Source organism: Salmo salar, chromosome 02, assembly GCF_965601325.2.
Source record: "Salmo salar chromosome 02, fSalSal1, whole genome shotgun sequence".
Taxonomy (NCBI): Eukaryota; Metazoa; Chordata; class Actinopteri; order Salmoniformes; family Salmonidae; genus Salmo; species Salmo salar.
Genome location: NC_138292.1, coordinates 15,196,463 through 15,215,000, shown reverse-complemented (window position 1 = coordinate 15,215,000; position 18,538 = coordinate 15,196,463). Strand labels below are relative to the sequence as shown.

Genomic DNA, 18,538 nt, shown 5'->3' with positions numbered 1-18,538 from the left:
TCTCAATCAGAAAGATTTCTTGCTCCCAGGTGTCTTTTATACAGGTAACGAGCTGAGATTACGAGCACACTCTTAAAGGGAGTGCTCCTAATCTCAGTTTGTTACCTGTATAAAAGACACCTGTCCACAGAAGCAATCAATCAATCAGATTCCAAACTCTCCACCATGGCCAAGACCAAAGAGCTCTCCAAGGATGTCAGGGACAAGACTGTAGACCTACACAAGGCTGGAATGGGCTACAAGACCATCGCCAAGCAGCTTGTTGAGAAGGTGACAACAGTTGGTGCGATTATTCGCAAATGGAAGAAACACAAAAGAACTGTCAATCTCCCTCAGCCTGGGGCTCCATGCAAGATCTCACCTCGTGGAGTTGCAATGATCATGAGAACGGTGATGAATCAGCTCAGAACTACACGGGAGGATCTTGTCAATGATCTCAAGGCAGCTGAGACCATAGTCACCAAGAAAACAATTGGTAACTCACTACGCCGTGAAGGACTGAAATCCTGCAGCGCACGCAAGGTCGCCCTGCTCAAGAAAGCACATATACATGCCCGTCTGAAGTTTGCCAATGAACATCTGAATGATTCAGAGGACAACTGGGTGAAAGTGTTGTGGTCAGATGAGACCAAAATGGAGCTCTTTGGCATCAACTCAACTCGCCGTGTTTGGAGGAGGAATGCTGCCTATGACCCCAAGAACACCATCTCCACCGTCAAACATGGAGGTGGAAACATTATGCTTTGGGGGTGTTTTTCTGCTAAGGGGACAGGACAACTTCACCGGATCAAAGGGACGATGGACGGGGCCATGTACCGTCAAATCTTGGGTGAGAGCCTCCTTCCCTCAGCCAGGGCATTGAAAATGGGTCGTGGATGGGTATTCCAGCATGATAATGACCCAAAACACACGGCCAAGGCAACAAAGGAGTGGCTCAAGAAGAAGCACATTAAGGTCCTGGAGTGGCCTAGCCAGTCTCCAGACCTTAATCCCATAGATAATCTGTGGAGGGAGCTGAAGGTTCGAGTTGCCAAACGTCAGCCTCGAAACCTGAATGACTTGGAGAAGATCTGCAAAGAGGAGTGGGACAAAATCCCTCCTGAGATGTGTGCAAACTTCGTGGCCAACTACAAGAAACATCTGACCTCTGTGATTGCCAACAAGAGTTTTGCCACCAATTACTAAGTCATGTTTTGCAGAGGGGTCAAATACTTATTTCCCCATTAAAATGCAAATCAATTTATAACATTTTTGACATGCGTTTTTCTGGATTTTTTTGTTGTTATTCTGTCTCTCACTGTTCAAATAAACCTACCAATAAAATTATAGACTGATCATTTCTTTGTCAGTGGGCAAACGTACAAAATCAGCAGGGGATCAAATACTTTTCTCCCTCACCGTATATATATATATTTTTTTATTGCAGAAAAACCAGTGTACAGACAAAAGTATAGAAACAGACAATGATAACATATGCTAGGGGGTACAACAAATGACAGATTATACAAAGACCTTAGAGGATGCACACATATTGATTGTTTTAACAGCTTTCTTATTAGAAGAATGTAGAATGGTCTTAATGTACTGCTCAAATTCCTTATAGAAAACACAGAAGAGTGTTTTTTTATTAGTGAATTTACATTTATGAATATGACATTTTTCCATTTGCGCAATTCGATTTATGAAGTAAAATTGTTTTTCTTTATCCTTTTTATAGTTAAGGAACTTCCCGCCAAATCTCCCAGGGGGATTCTAAAGGGATGTGACAATGACGCTTTAGTGCTAAACATTTAGTCTATAAAACACCTATATGATTCATCTGGCTCATATCAACCATACAGCACCTGGATCGGTTTTAAGATCATTTTTCTTGGCACCCTGTTATGCTCCATATAGTGCCTCACGGGGATGGACAAGAGTATTGCTCTATACTGTATAATAGGTCCAGGGCCCATGGAAGAAGGTACAGGTGTTACATAACAATAACAGCCTTCAGCATGGGCTGAGCCATCATTCATCTGTATTTAATTCTCATCTTGTTTTCGTCTCAACCCCTCTAATAATTCTGGAATATGGGTGTATATAAAGGGAGACCTGTGAGGGCGAAGCCTGCATCCCTGTTCGATTGGTCACTCACACTTTACGAGGCCTTGATAGCCTTGTTTTTCTGTTTGTAAGTTTACAGAGCGATACCCTTGTTAAACATTTAATAATGCCTGGGGCTGTGTGTTGAGGAAGAGGTAGAAAACAAACAAACCACAAGGCCGTCTTTCCCGTCCACTCCATCCGCTCCTTTCTCACCCTAGAAACACATGGATCACATGACTTCATTCCCACCACTGCAATTGGTTGAATTGGTGAGTATGTGATAATGTGCATGACTGAATGGATGGATGGATACATGAATGAATGAATGAATGAATGAATGAATGATGCATAAGATCAACAACATACCTTTTGTCCAGATGGTCCTCTTGGACCCTGTAGGGCAAAATAACGTTCAAACATTTTGACAGCTGAATCTATGGCTGTTGGATGATTTGACGTGATGTATTCTTTGTTTACATTATATACTTACGTACTACAGGGTTTATAAACACTATTATAATCACTATTACTCTCCACAAGATCGATGAGAGCTTACTCTGTCACCAGAAGGACCATGGTCACCCTGTAGAGAAAGAGAGTGACGAACATCAGAGTTTAGCTTCTAAGCACTTAATACGGATCCGGAGTTGTAAAATCCTGGTGTTGGAAACACTGGGAACATATGGCATATTTCAATACAGTTAAGTGAATGCTCATGGATCATTGCATTAGCTAACCTCGTACAGCCAGACAAGTATGTCTCTAAATATTGCATTTACACCATAGCTGTAACTTCTGCCAGGCAAGGTTACATTATTGCTAACCAGCATGTGTTATGAATAATCTAAAACATTCAAAGTGGTATATATTTTTATTTTAGATAAATAATCACTCTGACCTTCTCTCCTCTGTGTCCTTGGGGTCCCTGGTCACCTGCAGTCCCCTGGGTGACAAAGATATGATCCACATGTGATCCAGATATGATCCACATTGCCTGTAGCCATCATCTGTAGCATCAAACAGGCTACAAAGCACAATGTATTCACAGTCTACAGTCAGCAGACAGACAAGCTCATGTTCTGTAATGTGTCATATACTACCTTTGCTCCCAAACTTCCCGGTCTCCCGGCAACCCCCTGACGTCCTGGAGTTCCCTGAAAAAAAGAATCATATCTATTTCTCATTGTCATCAGTCAACCTCTTCCAGTGTTAGTCATTGTGAAGCAGAGTCTGAGTGAAGCCGTTTGTATAAACTGTTAAGCTACAGGAAGCTTCTATCCCCAAGCAATACGACTGATAAATAGATAACAAAATAGCTACATGGACTATCTGAGTTAACCTTATATCTTTATTGACCTTTTATTTTTATTTGTGCACTGTCTCTGTTCACACTCACAGGGCCCTAGACACACACACACACACACACACACACACACACACTCTCCCTCATCTGCTCACTCAGACATAATATGCACATTCATGTTGACTCTACACACAAGCACAGTCACTCACATACAAGCTGCTGCTACTCTGTTTATCTTATATCCTGTTGCCTAGTCACCTTACCAATATATATATACACTGCTCAAAAAAATAAAGGGAACACTTAACACATCCTAGAGCTGAATGAAAGAAATAATCTTATTAAATACTTTTTTCTTTACATAGTTGAATGTGCTGACAACAAAATCACACAAAAATAATCAATGGAAATCCAATTTATCAACCCATGGAGGTCTGGATTTGGAGTCACACTCAAAATTAAAGTGGAAAACCACACTACAGGCTGATCCAACTTTGATGAAATGTCCTTAAAACAAGTCAAAATGAGGCTCAGTAGTGTGTGTGGCCTCCACGTGCCTGTATGACCTCCCAACAACGCCTGGGCATGCTCCTGATGAGACGGCGGATGGTCTCCTGAGGGATCTCCTCCCAGACCTGGACTAAAGCATCCGCCAACTCCTGGACAGTCTGTGGTGCAACGTGGCATTGGTGGATGGAGCGAGACATGATGTCCCAGATGTGCTCAATGGGATTCAGGTCTGGGGAACGGGCGGGCCAGTCCATAGCATCAATGCCTTCCTCTTGCAAGAACTGCTGACACACTCCAGCCACATGAGGTCTAGCATTGTCTTGCATTAGGAGGAACCCAGGTATATATATATATATATATATACCTCCATCCCTCCAATGTTCCTGCACATTGTAAATATGGTATTGGAACTGACCCTGTATATAGTATGCTTACTTACTTATTGTTAGGTTTTGAGTTTGCAAGAAAGGCATTTCACTGTACTTGTGCATGTGACATTACACCCTTTGGCCCATAATTCCCATTGAGACAGAGAAGAAAGTCTTGGACTTGCCAGACTGCCAGAAGTTGTGCACAGAACACGGTACTGTACAATAGAATCAATCAAACTAAGCCTTTTTCAGTTCCACTACCTCCTCGTCTCCTTAATGCATTTCTTGGCTGGAACACACAAGAGCTGTGTTGACTAGCAGTGGGCTAGGCAGGCCATCTGGACGCCATGATTAGATCTGACTCAGAGAAGGTCAGAGTCATTAGTCCCCATCAGGTAAACAGGGGCCTGGGGGCACGCCCTGGAGAACACTCAGATCACACATAGAAATGTCTGTTATAGAGCAGACATGATTCCCTATTCCACATGACATAGAAGCATGGCTTTTCTATGTAATATATTTCTATCTCAATGTTCCATAACGCTGCACCCCCATGGAATACTGTCCTGGTAAAGCAAAGATTGTCATCTTATTAACATTCCATTGGGTATTGGTGCAAAGCCACTCCCGTCCTTATAACCTTTGGTTTGAATCCAGACCACAGCAGGGGCAGCTCTGGATCCTCAGTAGGCAAGATACTACTGAATCAAGCCTCAGTCTTTCCCTTACTCTCGCTCTCATCTCTCTGATACACAGTCATGCATTCCTCCATCACACACACTCTCTTTTCTCTTTCTCACATGTGCATTAGCGAGTGAAACACGTCTCTTTGCCCTGATAGTAAAAGCACATGCCATGCGATCTTATTCTGGCACGGAAAACATCCCATGATACTGTAGACGACTGGCTTAAACCCTTGACCTCCACAGGTTGAATCTCATGTTTATGGATAAGCCAGTCTACTCCATCTTCTCTTTTTTTCAATCAATCTGGTTTCAAACCAGTATCAGTACTTTCTGTTTCACTCATTCTGTCACTGTCCTGATATTGACCTTGTAATACTGTGTGATTATAAATGTCTGGCATATTTATAGTAATGTGTTTCATGTGCTTTTCAGTGTGCACAAACGCACACACTCACTCACACACACACACTCACGCACACACACACACACACACACACACGTGTTAACATTGTGAATCCTTACTGTATATGAACTGCAGTACGTGAGCCAAATCACCAGGGTTTGATTAATGTTCCTCAGGCCCCCTTCTCCACCCCCCACGCTTACTTATCCCTTACTTAGTCACTGAGCTAAGCAAACCATCAGTAATTTGAGGCAAGTATAAGTATATCTAAGAATGCAGTGATGGGCATTTTCAATATTTTCACCAATAGCTAAGGTGGGCGATTGATAGCCTAGCGGTTAAGAGCGTTGGGCCAGTAACTGAAAGGTTGCTGGTTTGAATCTGTCAATGTGCCCTTGAGCAAGGCACTCAACCCTAATTGCCCCTGTAAGCCGCTCTGGATACGAGCGTCTGGTAAATGTAAATGTGGTGTTTTAACTAAAAGGAAAATAGAGAGCACCCTACCGCGCCCCCTCCTGCACCAGCAGGGCCTTGAGATCCCAGGGGAGCCTGTGAAACAAAGAACACTGATGAGAAAGACTTCTGACTCCACTGGACCCCATATTAAGACTGTACTGAGATCAGATTAATCAAGACAAACAGTCTGTAATTAACCTGTTGGGGCTCGGGGGCAGTATTGAGACATTTTGAAAAAAATATGTGCCCATTTTTAACTGCCTCCTACACCAACTCAGAAGCTAGGATATGCATATTATTAACACATTCGGATAGAAAACACTCTGAATTTTCTAAAACAGTTTGAATGGTGTCTGTAAGTATAACAAAACTCATATTGCAGGCAAAAACCTGTGAAAAATAGATTTAAAAAAAAATGTGAATTTTGTGACTGTACTATTTAGTGTCATTGTTTTATAGATACCATAGTGAGAAAGGATTCATTTCGCAACACCTACGGCTTCCACTAGATGTCAACGATCTTTATAAAGTTGTTTGAAGCGTCTATGATAAACAGAGAGCAAATTAGAATCCAAGGAAGTTGACATGTCATCACTTCATTTTTTTGCGCCTGCGCATAAATCTGAGAAACGTGAGTTTGTCATCATTTTTTATCTAGACATAGGATAGGTTGTGTGAAAATATTACTGATGTTTAACGTTAAAAATGGACCAAAAGATTAATGCTAAACAACATTTGACATGTTTGAACGAACATAAATAGATTATTTACTAGGTTTTTTTAGCTTTTCGGCGTGATTTTACCAGCCCCCCACCACGTTTTGTGGGAGCATAATGAACGCTAAGTACTTGGTGTTATTTGGACATAAATTATGAACTTTGTCAAAAGAAACCACATTTGTTCCGGACCTGGGATGCCTTCCGGACCTGGGATGCCTGTCTTCTGATGGAGATAGGTTGAAAAATGACGACAATGTGATCAGGCTTACCTTGCACTCGAACGAACAGCACTGAAAAAGAACAATAAACATAAATCAACCCCAGTTATAATCACTGTTCATAAATGAGATCACAAACAACAATCACACTGTATTGGTCGGGAACTATCAAATCAAATCAAATTTTATTGGTAACATACACATATTTATCAGATGTTGTAGCGAAATGCTTGTATCAAAAAGACTGAAGAAAAACTCACCACAGATTCAGAATCCTTGTACTACAGATCCATAAAAGAAGAGACAGACAATTGATTAGAATAGTCTGTTTGGGAAACAAAAAAAATGGCCTTCAGTAAATGACATTTAGGTACAGGGCCTTGGTTTAAAAATGGCCGCTTGTATGATGGTAACTATGTGACGATGGTGTACTCACCATGGTAGATACTATGGAGCTGATGGTGTTCCTAACAACCTGCGGGTCCTCACTAGTAGCAGACATGTTATGGGTGTGTTGTACATCTGTTGCTATGGAACCAAGTCTGTTGTCCTGCAGAGAGAGAGAGAGAGAGCACACCTTAGAGACAGAGACAGAAATACTGAAAAACTACCTCAAACATTCTCTGTGTGTGTGTGTAAAAAAAAGCTGTTTTAATTATTTGTATAATGGGCCCAATGGGACTCCCAATCACGGCCAGATGTGATACAGCCTGGATTTTGGCATACCCACACATTCTTGAGGTGCAAGAGAAGAATGCAAAGACTACATATAAATATATAATATATAAAATACAGTGGGATCCTTGATTTAAAAAACTCAGACTGTCAGACTACAGCCAATCCAGTTTGTTTGGGCAGTATTTGTTATTGTATTTCCATGGCCACTACAGAGGGCAAAGTTCTCTGTCTACAACCTGGAACTTCTAGCCAGAGCTCTATTCCCTCTTGATTACCAGGTGATGCGGAGTGATTGCCACGCTGAAGATTTTAATGTCCATGGCTCTGGCCTCAGACACGGTGTATGCCACCCCGCCACACGGCTCCTTATAGCCGTCCAGCGGGTGGCCATCTGTCACCACCACCATGTACTTGTTGCCATGGAGAGGAGAGCTGTGGGTTGAAGAAAGAGATACAACAAAGCAGAACGTGTGAGTCAAACGGGATCCTTTGCTGTATAATTGTGGAGCAGAATTTATTTTGTCAGAAGCTTTGTGGAGGAACTCCATCTCCCTAGTAGAGGTTTGAATGTCTATGTGTTCACCCTGAAAGGATGCAGGAAATGTGCTTTTAACTTGCCCCTGACAAAACGCTGAACTCTGTTCCAAGGTGTAAATAACAAAGCATTTTCCTAAAGGCACTATAGAATTGAAGGAGGAAAGTATTACACAATATCAAAGTATCATGCACGGTATATTGGGATAAAATGCATGTGCTGTAAGACACTCTCTCACACACGTCACATTTGAGATGGATACATGCATGCAGACAGACAGACTAACTAACTGACTGACTGATCGATTGACTGGTACTAACTACTCAATCAACCAATCTGTCACGCCCTGATCAGTTTCACCTGTCCTTGTGATTGTCTCCACCCCCTCCAGGTGTCGCTTATTTTCTCCAGTGTATTTATCCCTGTGTTTCCTGTCTCTCTGTGCTAGTTCGTCTTGTCTGTTTCAAGTCAACCAGCGTGTTTTTGCTATTCTCTCTTTTGCAAGTCCTCCCGGTTTTGACGCTTGCCTGTTTTCTGGACTCCGTCCTGTCTGCCTGCCCTGTCTGTCTGCCTGCCTGCAACTCTGTACCTCCTTGACTGTGATCTGGTTTTGACCTTTTGCCGGTCCACGACCATTCTCTTGCCTAACCTTTTTGGAACTAATAAATATCAAATACTCAAACCATCTGCCTCCTGTGTCTGCATCTGGGTCTGACCCTGAGCCCTTATACAATCGATGGACTCACCCTGTCATCAGCTGCCCAGTTGCTACGGAGATGGCACAGTAGGTGTGGGTTCCCTTGCCGATGTAGCGGATGTCCTGTATGGCTCTCTTCAGCTGAGCTCTTCCTTGGGCCTCCTTGGTGCTGGTCAGCTCCCTCATCACCTTTACCTCATCACTGTAGTGCAGCACTCCCACACTCCACGTCAGGTTACGCTCACAGCGGTAGTATCTAGATGAGTACAGGCAGAGCTATGTCACAATGGCACACAAAGCGTGACACAAAGCGAGTTACCTCTGATCTACATGCACTACAGGGACAATTCCCCTAAATCACCAGCATTTAATTTACTGTCTGCAGATCAGAAGGCAGGGAGTTCGTTCATGGGAATGATGTATTGATTCCCAGAGGGGAGAAAGTGGTACTAAAACCTGATAGAACAAATCTATTACAAGTGTGCCGTCTTGCCAAGCCCCAAGCACATTTACACCCATCGTCCTCATATTTTCTCCAGTACCCAATCAAACCATCAGGCAGTTGCTATTCTGATGAAGTCAATGAAAGATACATAAATACTCAACCAACCGTGTCAAGATCCAGGAGCTGTCTAGAACTAGGTGTTCTTTGGCTCGTTAAACTTTAGGCCAGTAGCATTTTGCATACTTCAGTAGGATCACATCACTAATGGATCACATCACAAAAAAAATCTATTTTGGCTGTTTTGCAAAGAAGTTGTGCTGAGTCAGACGCATTAGTGGATACACCATGATCTTTGCCAAATGGCATACTTGGACTCAGTGCAAACATTTATCCTTCCTTTAGAAACATTGAGCTGATGGTATTTTATTGTACAACAATGTCTTGAATTACAGGGCTTCTCCAAAACATGGGCCCCAATTCAATAAGAGGCAGATAATGACAAACCCCACTGTGTGCCTGCATGACTGAAAGTGTTGTTCTCTTATATGTGTAATTCTTATCACGTGAAGACGTCATTCATCAGGTCCTCTCAACTTCAGGAGGACAACTCCTTAGCTGTAAGGTGAGACTTCATTAGATGGAGATAAGATATCAACCTTTCTCTCAGTCAGGAATGCAGGTCAGTGCCCCAAAGGTAAACCCCAAACCTTTTCTGGGCGAATGATTCGGAATGGCTGCAATGAACAAACACGCACAGTCACTCATCACACTGGCTGCCTGACTCACACACACACACACACACACACACACACACACACACACACACACACACACACACACACACACACACACACACACACACACCACACACACACACACACACACACACACACACACACACACACACACACACAGTGATGAAACGTATCGGTATGGGCCACAGAAAACACAGTTCAAATATTTTAACCGTAATAGTTGCACTGTTTCCGAACAGTGGGATGGCAAAAGCAAGTCTATTACGATTTATAATAGATATAGATAAGTTGCAGCATCTGTAGAAATACCGCTGGTCTTAGCAAAAGCCCAATGCGTTTTGTAGTTCAACAAGCTGAGCTGCCTTGGCCTCCGTAGACCGCTTTCCTTCAGTCAAATGACCAAATCACCCTCTAGTGGCCTCGGATGGAATGTTATGAATAAACTTTTCTTTTTTTTACTGCTGAAACTCCGGTGTTTTAATGTCAAACGGTTTTGTTATATTTTTCTGTGATGTATATAAAGTGTAATATTGGGATGCGAGCTCAAAATGTAATACATTTTAACTCTATATCTGTCACACCCAGATCTGTTTCACCTGTCTTTGTGATTGTCTCCACCCCCCTCCAGGTGTCGCCCATCTTCCCCATTATCCCCTGTGTATTTATACCTGTGTTCTCTGTTTGTCTGTTGCCAGTTCGTCTTGTTTGTCAAGTCAACCAGCGTTTTTATTCTCAGCTCCTGCTATTCCCAGTCTCTCTTTTTCTCACCTTCCTGGTTTTGACCCTTGCCTGTCCTGACCCTGAGCCTGCCTCTGCCTGCCGACCAGTACCTTTGCCCCACCTCTGATTATTGACCTCTGCTTACCCTTACCCTGAGCCTGTCTGCCGTCCGGTACCATTGCCCCACCTCTGGTTCACTGACCCCTGCCTGCCTTGACCTGTCTATTGCCTGCCCCTGTTGGATTATTAAACCCTTGTTAATTAGACGTGTCTGCACCTGGGTCTTACCTTCATACCTGATAATATCTGACATGCTACAGGTGTCTTCTTTTTTTAAGCCCATAACCATGTGTGTGAGGAGTATACTTTTGTTTGAAAGTAGATTTGTTTATGACTAACAAGAAACACTCTGTGTGACCCTGTTTTAGCCCACAGCAGTATGCTTGTGCTTTTCCAAGAGCAGTGTATTAATGCAACCCTGAGCACCATGTAAGGAGAGAAGCTGTTCTCATACACTCCCTCTCAGCCCTGATTCATCACTGTAGAACCACAGTTCACACAGAGGTCAACACACAACCGTGTTCATAAGACTGCATGGAAGTGAGGCAGACCTCCTGAGATGATCATCAACAGCACATTGTCAGGAGAACACTACTGCCCAGAGCAGCTATCAATGGTCATTCTGCATGTAGCTTATCAGGGTGGGTCTGAGTGGGTGGTGAATTTACTGGAACAATATGACTGTATTTTTAAATAATGATCAGAGAGAGTAGTTTAAGGAATGAAACAGGAGGTATGCCAATGGAAGCCTCTGTAGGAGGATTGATATTGTTTGGTCTGTGTTACAGTCTGTGGGGTGAATAAACGGCCAGGTGCGAGTTTCCCAGAAGCCTTGTCGCTAACGTGGCACTTGATTTCTCTTGGCAAGCTCGCCATAATCATTACTACGTAGCATTAATTACCGTTTAGTTGCCAAATGTCATGAATTGAAGTAAGTAACCACATAAGTTCTTGATGAATACCAGTCATGTAGCTGAAACTGTCAGTATGGAGGTGATACACACCTAGTGTTGAGCTGGTCCACAAAGTCCAGGGCAAACTGCTTGATCTGATCAACAAAGGAGCCGTAGGGCTTGGCTCTCAGCGCCACACTCTCTGAGGTGTCCAGAACAATGTACACATCTGCTGGGCAGTCTGGGGAAATAGGAAGGGGAGGATAATGTTAGATTTGACATGGCATAAAAAAAATGTACAAAATATTTTAAAAATGGTGATACTGTGTTCAATATAGTTTTTATTCTATTTTTTCTGGATACTGAAACAGGCTTATTTTTCATTAAACTGACTGTTCTGGTTAAATTCAACTTCAGTACAGTTTTCAACACATATGATGAAAATGTACTCTGTCTTAGTAATTTACAAAAAGAAAGAAAAAAATGAATGAACAGACATTATGTGGAATTCCCACTGGTAAGCTCAATTCCCAAGAATTTCTGAAGAACTGTTTCTTTATAGCCAACTAAGCCAAAGATAATTTTCAAATGGGATGACATCTCCTTATAAAATATTTAATAGAAAATGATTCAAGTAAAAGTCCCCCAGTAAAATATTACTTGAGTAAAAGTCTAAAAGTATCTGGTTTTAAATGAACTTAAGTACAGTGGTGGAAAACATACTCAATGTCATACTTGAGTAAAAGTAAATGCTATACATCAAATTCCTTATATTAAGCAAACCAGACGGCACAATTGTATTTTTTTAAATGTACGGCTAGTCAGGGGCACACTCCAACACTCAGACATGAATGACAAAGGCAGTACTTGTGTTTAGTGAGTCCACCAGATCAGAGGCAGTAGGGATGACAACGCATTATATTGATACAGTATGTGCGTGAATTGGATATTGCTGTCCTGGCTGAGCATTTGAAATGTAATGAGTACTTTTGGATGTCAGGGATAATTTATGGGAGAAGAATTTACATATTTTCTTTAGGAATGTAGTGGAGTAAAAAGTAAAAGTAGTCAACAAAAAAATATTTTGATACTGAAGAAAAAAAACTACTTAAGTAGGACTTTAAAGTATTTTTTACATAATTACTTTACACCACTGGTCGTTGATATAACAACTAGCATAGAATTCTTTCTGAACACAAATCCAATTTGGTCATTGTGTTTGGAGAGTCAGTTTTCCAGAATGGATTATATATATATTTGTTGCAATAAGACCTGCAATGTGAACAAAGCTTTAGCCCTATACAGGCATAGAGATAAATGGCTGGTTCAATCCAAAGATGTCTTATTACACAGGTACTCCATATATCAACATGTTGTAGTAGAGCGATTACATGCAACCTCCTATTTAACGACTGCTCAGAGGATATTGACTGACAACAAGATTTACTGACCTCCCTCTGTTTTCTATTACAGGGGTTGAGCACATTTGGGTTTGGTTAATCAATTTGGCCACTTTCCAAAATCATATATCATCTCCAGCACGAAATAACTGTCTATTCAGAAAGTATTCAGACCCCTTGATTTTGTTACGTTACAGCCTTATTCTAAAATGTATTCAATAATTTTTTCCCCCTCAACAATCGACACACAGTAGAAAGTGAAAACTGTTTTTTGACATTTTTGCAAATGTATAAAAGATAGAAAAACTGAAATACCTTATTTACATACGTAATCAGACCCTTTACTATGAGACTTGCAAAAATGGGGAGAAGTGCCTTGGTCAGGGAGGTGAAAATGAACCCGATGGTCAATCTGAAAGAGCTCCAGATTTCCTCTGTGGAGATGGGAGAACCTTCCAGAAGGACAACTAACTCTGCAGCACTCCACCAATTAGGCCTTTATGGTAGAGTGGCCAGACAGCCCGCTTGGAGTTTGCCAAAAGGAACCTAAAGACTCTCAGACCATGAGAAACAAGATTCTCTGGTCTAATGAATCCAAGATTGAACTCTGTGGCCTGAATACCAAGTGTCACGTTTGGAGGAAACCTGGCACCATCCCTACGGTGAAGCATGGTGGTGATAGCATCATACTGTGGGGATATTTTTCAGTGGCAGGGACTGTGAGACTAGTCAGGATCGAGGGAAAGATGAACGGAGCAAAGTACAGAGAGCTCCTTGATGAAAACCTGCTCCAGAGCACTCAGGACCTCAGACAGCAGCGAAGGTTCACCTTCCAACAGGACAACGACCCTAAGCACACAGCCAAGACAACGCAGGAGTGGCTTCGGGACAAGTATCTGAATGTCCTTGAGTGGCCCAGCCAGAGCCCGGACATGAAGCCGATCGAACATCACTGGAGAGACCTGAAAATAGCTGTGCAGCGACGCTCCCCATCCAACCTGACAGAGCTTGAGAAGATCTGCAGAGAACAATGGGAGAAACTCCCCAAATTCAGGTGTGCCAAGTTTGTAGAGTCGTACCCAAGAAGACTCAAGGCTGTAATCGCTGCGAAAGGTGCTTCAACAAAGTACCGAGTAAAAGGTCTGAATACTTATGTAAATGTGATATTTCAGTTTTTGTTTGCAAACATTTCTAAAAACCTGTTTTTGCTTTGTCATTATGGGGTATTGTGTGTAGATTGGTGAGTTAAAAAAATAATTTAATACATTGTAGTATAAGGCTGTAACGTAACAACATTTTGAAAAAATAAAAGGGTCTGAATACTTTCCGAATGCACTGTATGTGAAAATTGCGCATTTATATGATCTGTGGTTAACAAGATAAGAGGAAAGAAATCCAAAGAAATGCTTCTCTGACATCACAGGTAGGATAAAAAAACAAAACAACTGTGATTTTTCAAAACCTTCAACGAGTTTCTAGCCAGAGGGAGGCTATTTTTCTTGATCCCCACGTCACAGCCAATCTCATAGTGTTCTAAAATCACTGTTTTTAAAATGTTTAAACTTTTGATGATGTCATCGGGTAGGATGTTTTCACTTTTTTTTTAATTATACAAAAAGTAGACGTGTTGTTATCACGTGTTGACAATGGTACGGTGCAGGAGATGATGAAAATGAGGTTGAAATGTGATGGAGTTGCCCTTTAAAGTGCATCTAAATGAATATGTACTACCCTATCACTTGGCAACATTAAGGATTCTTGTGTTTTATGCTTTGCTTTGGTAAATGTTCAACAGATATTAAGCATTAGCATAACATCTTGCTAAGTAAAAAAGAGTGGGCAGGAGAGCAAGGCTACTCAGCTACAGCTTGGCTTGATAGCCTACCATAGAGGTCTCCTCTGTTCCTCCCATTGAGAGAGCAGGCACCATGGACTAGCGACACCAACGAGAGAAGTAGAATAGCACCGGTCAGGTTCATCATGGGAGAGGCCCTCTGGAGACTCAGGGGAGAAGGGACTTCAGGAGAACCTAGGCCAAAGAAAAATATTCAATAAAAATAGAATGTTTAAGCACATCCAGCTTAGGTGGTCAAAGCCTGAAACCCCTCTTCACACCCAGCCTCCATACATCCTGTTGTTGGCCTTTGTAATCATCATCCAAATATAAATGCATCAGAATTTTCCTCAGTCAACATCGGTACTTACTACCTACCTTCAACAAGTCAACAATAAAGTACAGTGTTTAAAAAAAATAATTATTGACAAATTATTTTCCAATACTGATATTTCCAAATGCTTTGGTGCATAATGCTTATGACTTCACTTCAGATTCATACAAGTGTTGAATTTCATCTCTATTCCCATTGAATCCACACTTAACAATGGAGAGGTTTCCTTACCATTCTAAAGACAAGTGGTATGGTTCTAAACTGACAAATGGATTTGTTCCAAACTCTTCTAAAGTGACCAGTGGTAGGTTCTAAGCACTTTAGAATACGTATGCATTTAATAAAGTGGCATTCCTTACCTTTCTCTTTTTTGCATATGTGTTAAAATGTGAATATTCCACAGGTTTGGGTTGTCCAGGTGTGTTTTCTGCTCTCTCTGCTAGTGGTGTGTGCAACAGGAGAGGGTGGGGCTCACCTGCAAAGTATCCTCCCATCTCATACAGTTTACACCCCACACAATCCTTACTGCTACCTTACAGCAGCTTCTACTGAGGACGATAGAGTAAATTACAGGGGATTTAATAAAGTAGGCTACACAAATACATAGCACACAGTGCAATCTTTGCTGTTTTTTTTAACTCATTTTGGATGAAGTATCGCTGTGTGGCCTAAAAATGTTGCCAGTAGTGAAGATTCAAGGCCCTCTGAAGGTTCAATGTCCTCTTAGAGAAGTTTCTACAGGATGCACTTCCTCACATTATAACAATCTCACAGTCTTCACCTCAGAATGACATGGAGGTCTGACTCAGTCAACTGAACAAGACTGTGTGAAGAATGAGAACACAGTTCTTGGCTAAAGTTGTTAGATTCAAGTGTCTGCAAAGTCCAATCTAAACAATGTAATGGATCTCAAATAGCATTTGGCTCTCCCCAGATCAGACCTGAAGGAGTCCTTTCATTGCTATAAACTTGGTCTTGATGGAAACATTGATGAGTCAAGCGCCCAGCTACCTTTTCTCTCACTCTTATGCAACACTGAAGCTAAAAGCTGTGTCAAAGTGTCCTGGTAAATTGTTTTTTAATGTACAATAGATTTCTCATTTTGTCACGACTTCCGCCGAAGTCGGTCCCTCTCCTTGTCGTCACCGGCCTTCTAGCCATCGCCGATCCACTTTTCATTTTCCATTTGTTTTGTCCTTGTCTTACACACCTGGTTTCATTTCCCCAATTATTTGTTCATTATTTAACCCTCTGTTCCCCCATGTTTGTTTGTGTGTGATTGTTTGTTTGTAATACGGTCCGTTATTGTGGGCTCGAATTATTGCGTTGTATTTGTGAATATTTGAGTAAATTAAGTTTATTACTCATATCTGCTGTCCTGCGCCTGACTCCTCTACACCAGCTACACACAGGCACTATTACACATTTCCTCAGACATGAGAAAAACAGAAATTTCTTGCTCTAACACAGGAGTTTGGTGGCACTTAAATTGGGGAGCTCGGGCTCGTGGTAATGACTGGTATGCCACAGTCATACTCTGGACCTAGTTTTGTCCCATGGAATAAATGTTGTGGATCTTAATGTTTTTCCTCATAATCCTGGACTATCGGACCACCATTTTATTACGTTCGCAATCGCAACAAATAATCTGCTCAGACCCCAACCAAGAAGCATTAAAAGTCGTGTTATAAATTCTCAGACAACCCAAAGATTCCTTGATACCCTTCCAGACTCCCTCTGCCTACCCAAGGACGTCAGAGGACAAAAATCAGTTAACCACCTAACCGAGGAACTCAATTTAACCTTGCGCAATACCCTAGATGCAGTTGCACCCCTAAAAACTAAAAACATTTGTCATAAGAAACTAGCTCCCTGGTATACAGAAAATACACGAGCTCTGAAGCAAGCTTCCAGAAAATTGGAACGGAAATGGTGCCACACCAAACTGGAAGTCTTCCGACTAGCTTGGAAAGACAGTACCGTGCAGTATCGAAGAGCCCTCACTGCTGCTCGATCATCCTATTTTTCCAACTTAATTGAGGAAAATAAGAACAATCCCAAATTTATTTTTGATACTGTCGCAAAGTTAACTAAAAAGCAGCATTCCCCAAGAGAGGATGGCTCTCACTTCAGCAGTAATGAATTCATGAACTTCTTTGAGGAAAAGATCATGATCATTAGAAAGCAAATTACGGACTCCTCTTTAAATCTGCGTATTCCTCCAAAGCTCCGTTGTCCTGAGTCTGCACAACCCTGCCAGGACCTAGGATCAAGGGAGACACTAAAGTGTTTTAGTACTATATCTCTTGACACAATGATGAAAATAATCATGGCCTCTAAACCTTCAAGCTGCATACTGGACCCTATTCCAACTAAACTACTTGAAAAAGCCAAATCTTGACCCAGAAATGATAAAAAACTATCGGCCTATATCGAATCTTCCATTCCTCTCAAAAAAAATTGAAAAAGTTGTTGCGCAGCAACTCACTGCCTTCCTGAAGACAAACAATGTATACGAAACGCTTCAGTCTGGTTTTAGACCCCATCATAGCACTGAGACTGCACTTGTGAAGGTGGTAAATGACCTTTTAATGACGTCAGACCGAGGCTCTGCATCTGTCCTCGTGCTCCTAGATCTTAGTGCTGCTTTTGATACCATCGATCACCACATTCTTTTGGAGAGATTGGAAACCCAGATTGGTCTACATGGACAAGTTCTGGCCTGGTTTAGGTCTTATCTGTCGGAAAGATATCAGTTTGTCTCTGTGAATGGTTTGTCCTCTGACAAATCAACTGTAAATTTCGGTGTTCCTCAAGGTTCCGTTTTAGTACCACTATTGTTTTCACTATATATTTTACCTCTTGGGGATGTCATTCGAAAACATAATGTTAAATTTCACTGCTATGCGGATGACACACAGCTGTACATTTCAATGAAACATGGTGAAGCCCCAAAATTGCCCTCACTAGAAGCCTGTGTCTCAGACATAAGGAAGTGGATGGCTGCAAACTTTCTACTCTTAAACTCGGACAAAACAGAGATGCTTATTCTAGGTCCCAAGAAACAAAGAGATCTTCTGTTGAATCTGACAATTAATCTGGATGGTTGTACAGTCGTCTCAAATAAAACTGTGAAGGACCTCGGCGTTACTCTGGACCCTGATCTCTCTTTTGAAGAACATATCAAGACTGTTTCAATGACAGCTTTTTTCCATCTACGTAACATTGCAAAAATCAGAAACTTTCTGTCCAAAAATGACGCAGAAAAATGTATCCATGCCTTTGTTACTTCTAGGTTGGACTACTGCAATGCTCTACTTTCTGGCTACCCGGATAAAGCACTAAATAAACTTCAGTTAGTGCTAAATACGGCTGCTAGTTACTCCAGTGCTTTACTGCTAACCTACAAAGCATTACATGGGCTTGCTCCTAC

General features: G+C 41.7%; 1 protein-coding gene across 3 annotated transcripts in view; it reads right to left on the bottom strand.

Moving 5' to 3' along the window:
* LOC106585480 (collagen alpha-1(VI) chain) overlaps window positions 1-18,538 on the bottom strand; it is a 59,856-nt gene that overhangs the window by 30,624 nt on the left and 10,694 nt on the right. For 2 of the 3 annotated variants that reach the window (XM_082960176.1, XM_082960177.1), the window contains exons 2-14: window positions 14,823-14,966; window positions 11,649-11,778; window positions 8,714-8,920; window positions 7,708-7,864; window positions 7,191-7,304; window positions 7,015-7,035; window positions 6,806-6,826; window positions 5,866-5,910; window positions 3,189-3,242; window positions 2,987-3,031; window positions 2,645-2,671; window positions 2,455-2,481; window positions 2,258-2,302 (exon numbers count right to left, since the gene is read on the bottom strand). In XM_082960176.1, coding sequence (XP_082816302.1) covers window positions 2,258-2,302; window positions 2,455-2,481; window positions 2,645-2,671; window positions 2,987-3,031; window positions 3,189-3,242; window positions 5,866-5,910; window positions 6,806-6,826; window positions 7,015-7,035; window positions 7,191-7,304; window positions 7,708-7,864; window positions 8,714-8,920; window positions 11,649-11,778; window positions 14,823-14,966 — 1,037 coding nt within the window. Of the gene's footprint in view, window positions 1-2,257; window positions 2,303-2,454; window positions 2,482-2,644; window positions 2,672-2,986; window positions 3,032-3,188; window positions 3,243-5,865; window positions 5,911-6,805; window positions 6,827-7,014; window positions 7,036-7,190; window positions 7,305-7,707; window positions 7,865-8,713; window positions 8,921-11,648; window positions 11,779-14,822; window positions 14,967-15,464; window positions 15,617-18,538 lie in introns of those variants that run through there. The other variant, XM_082960179.1, reaches the window with a different exon arrangement.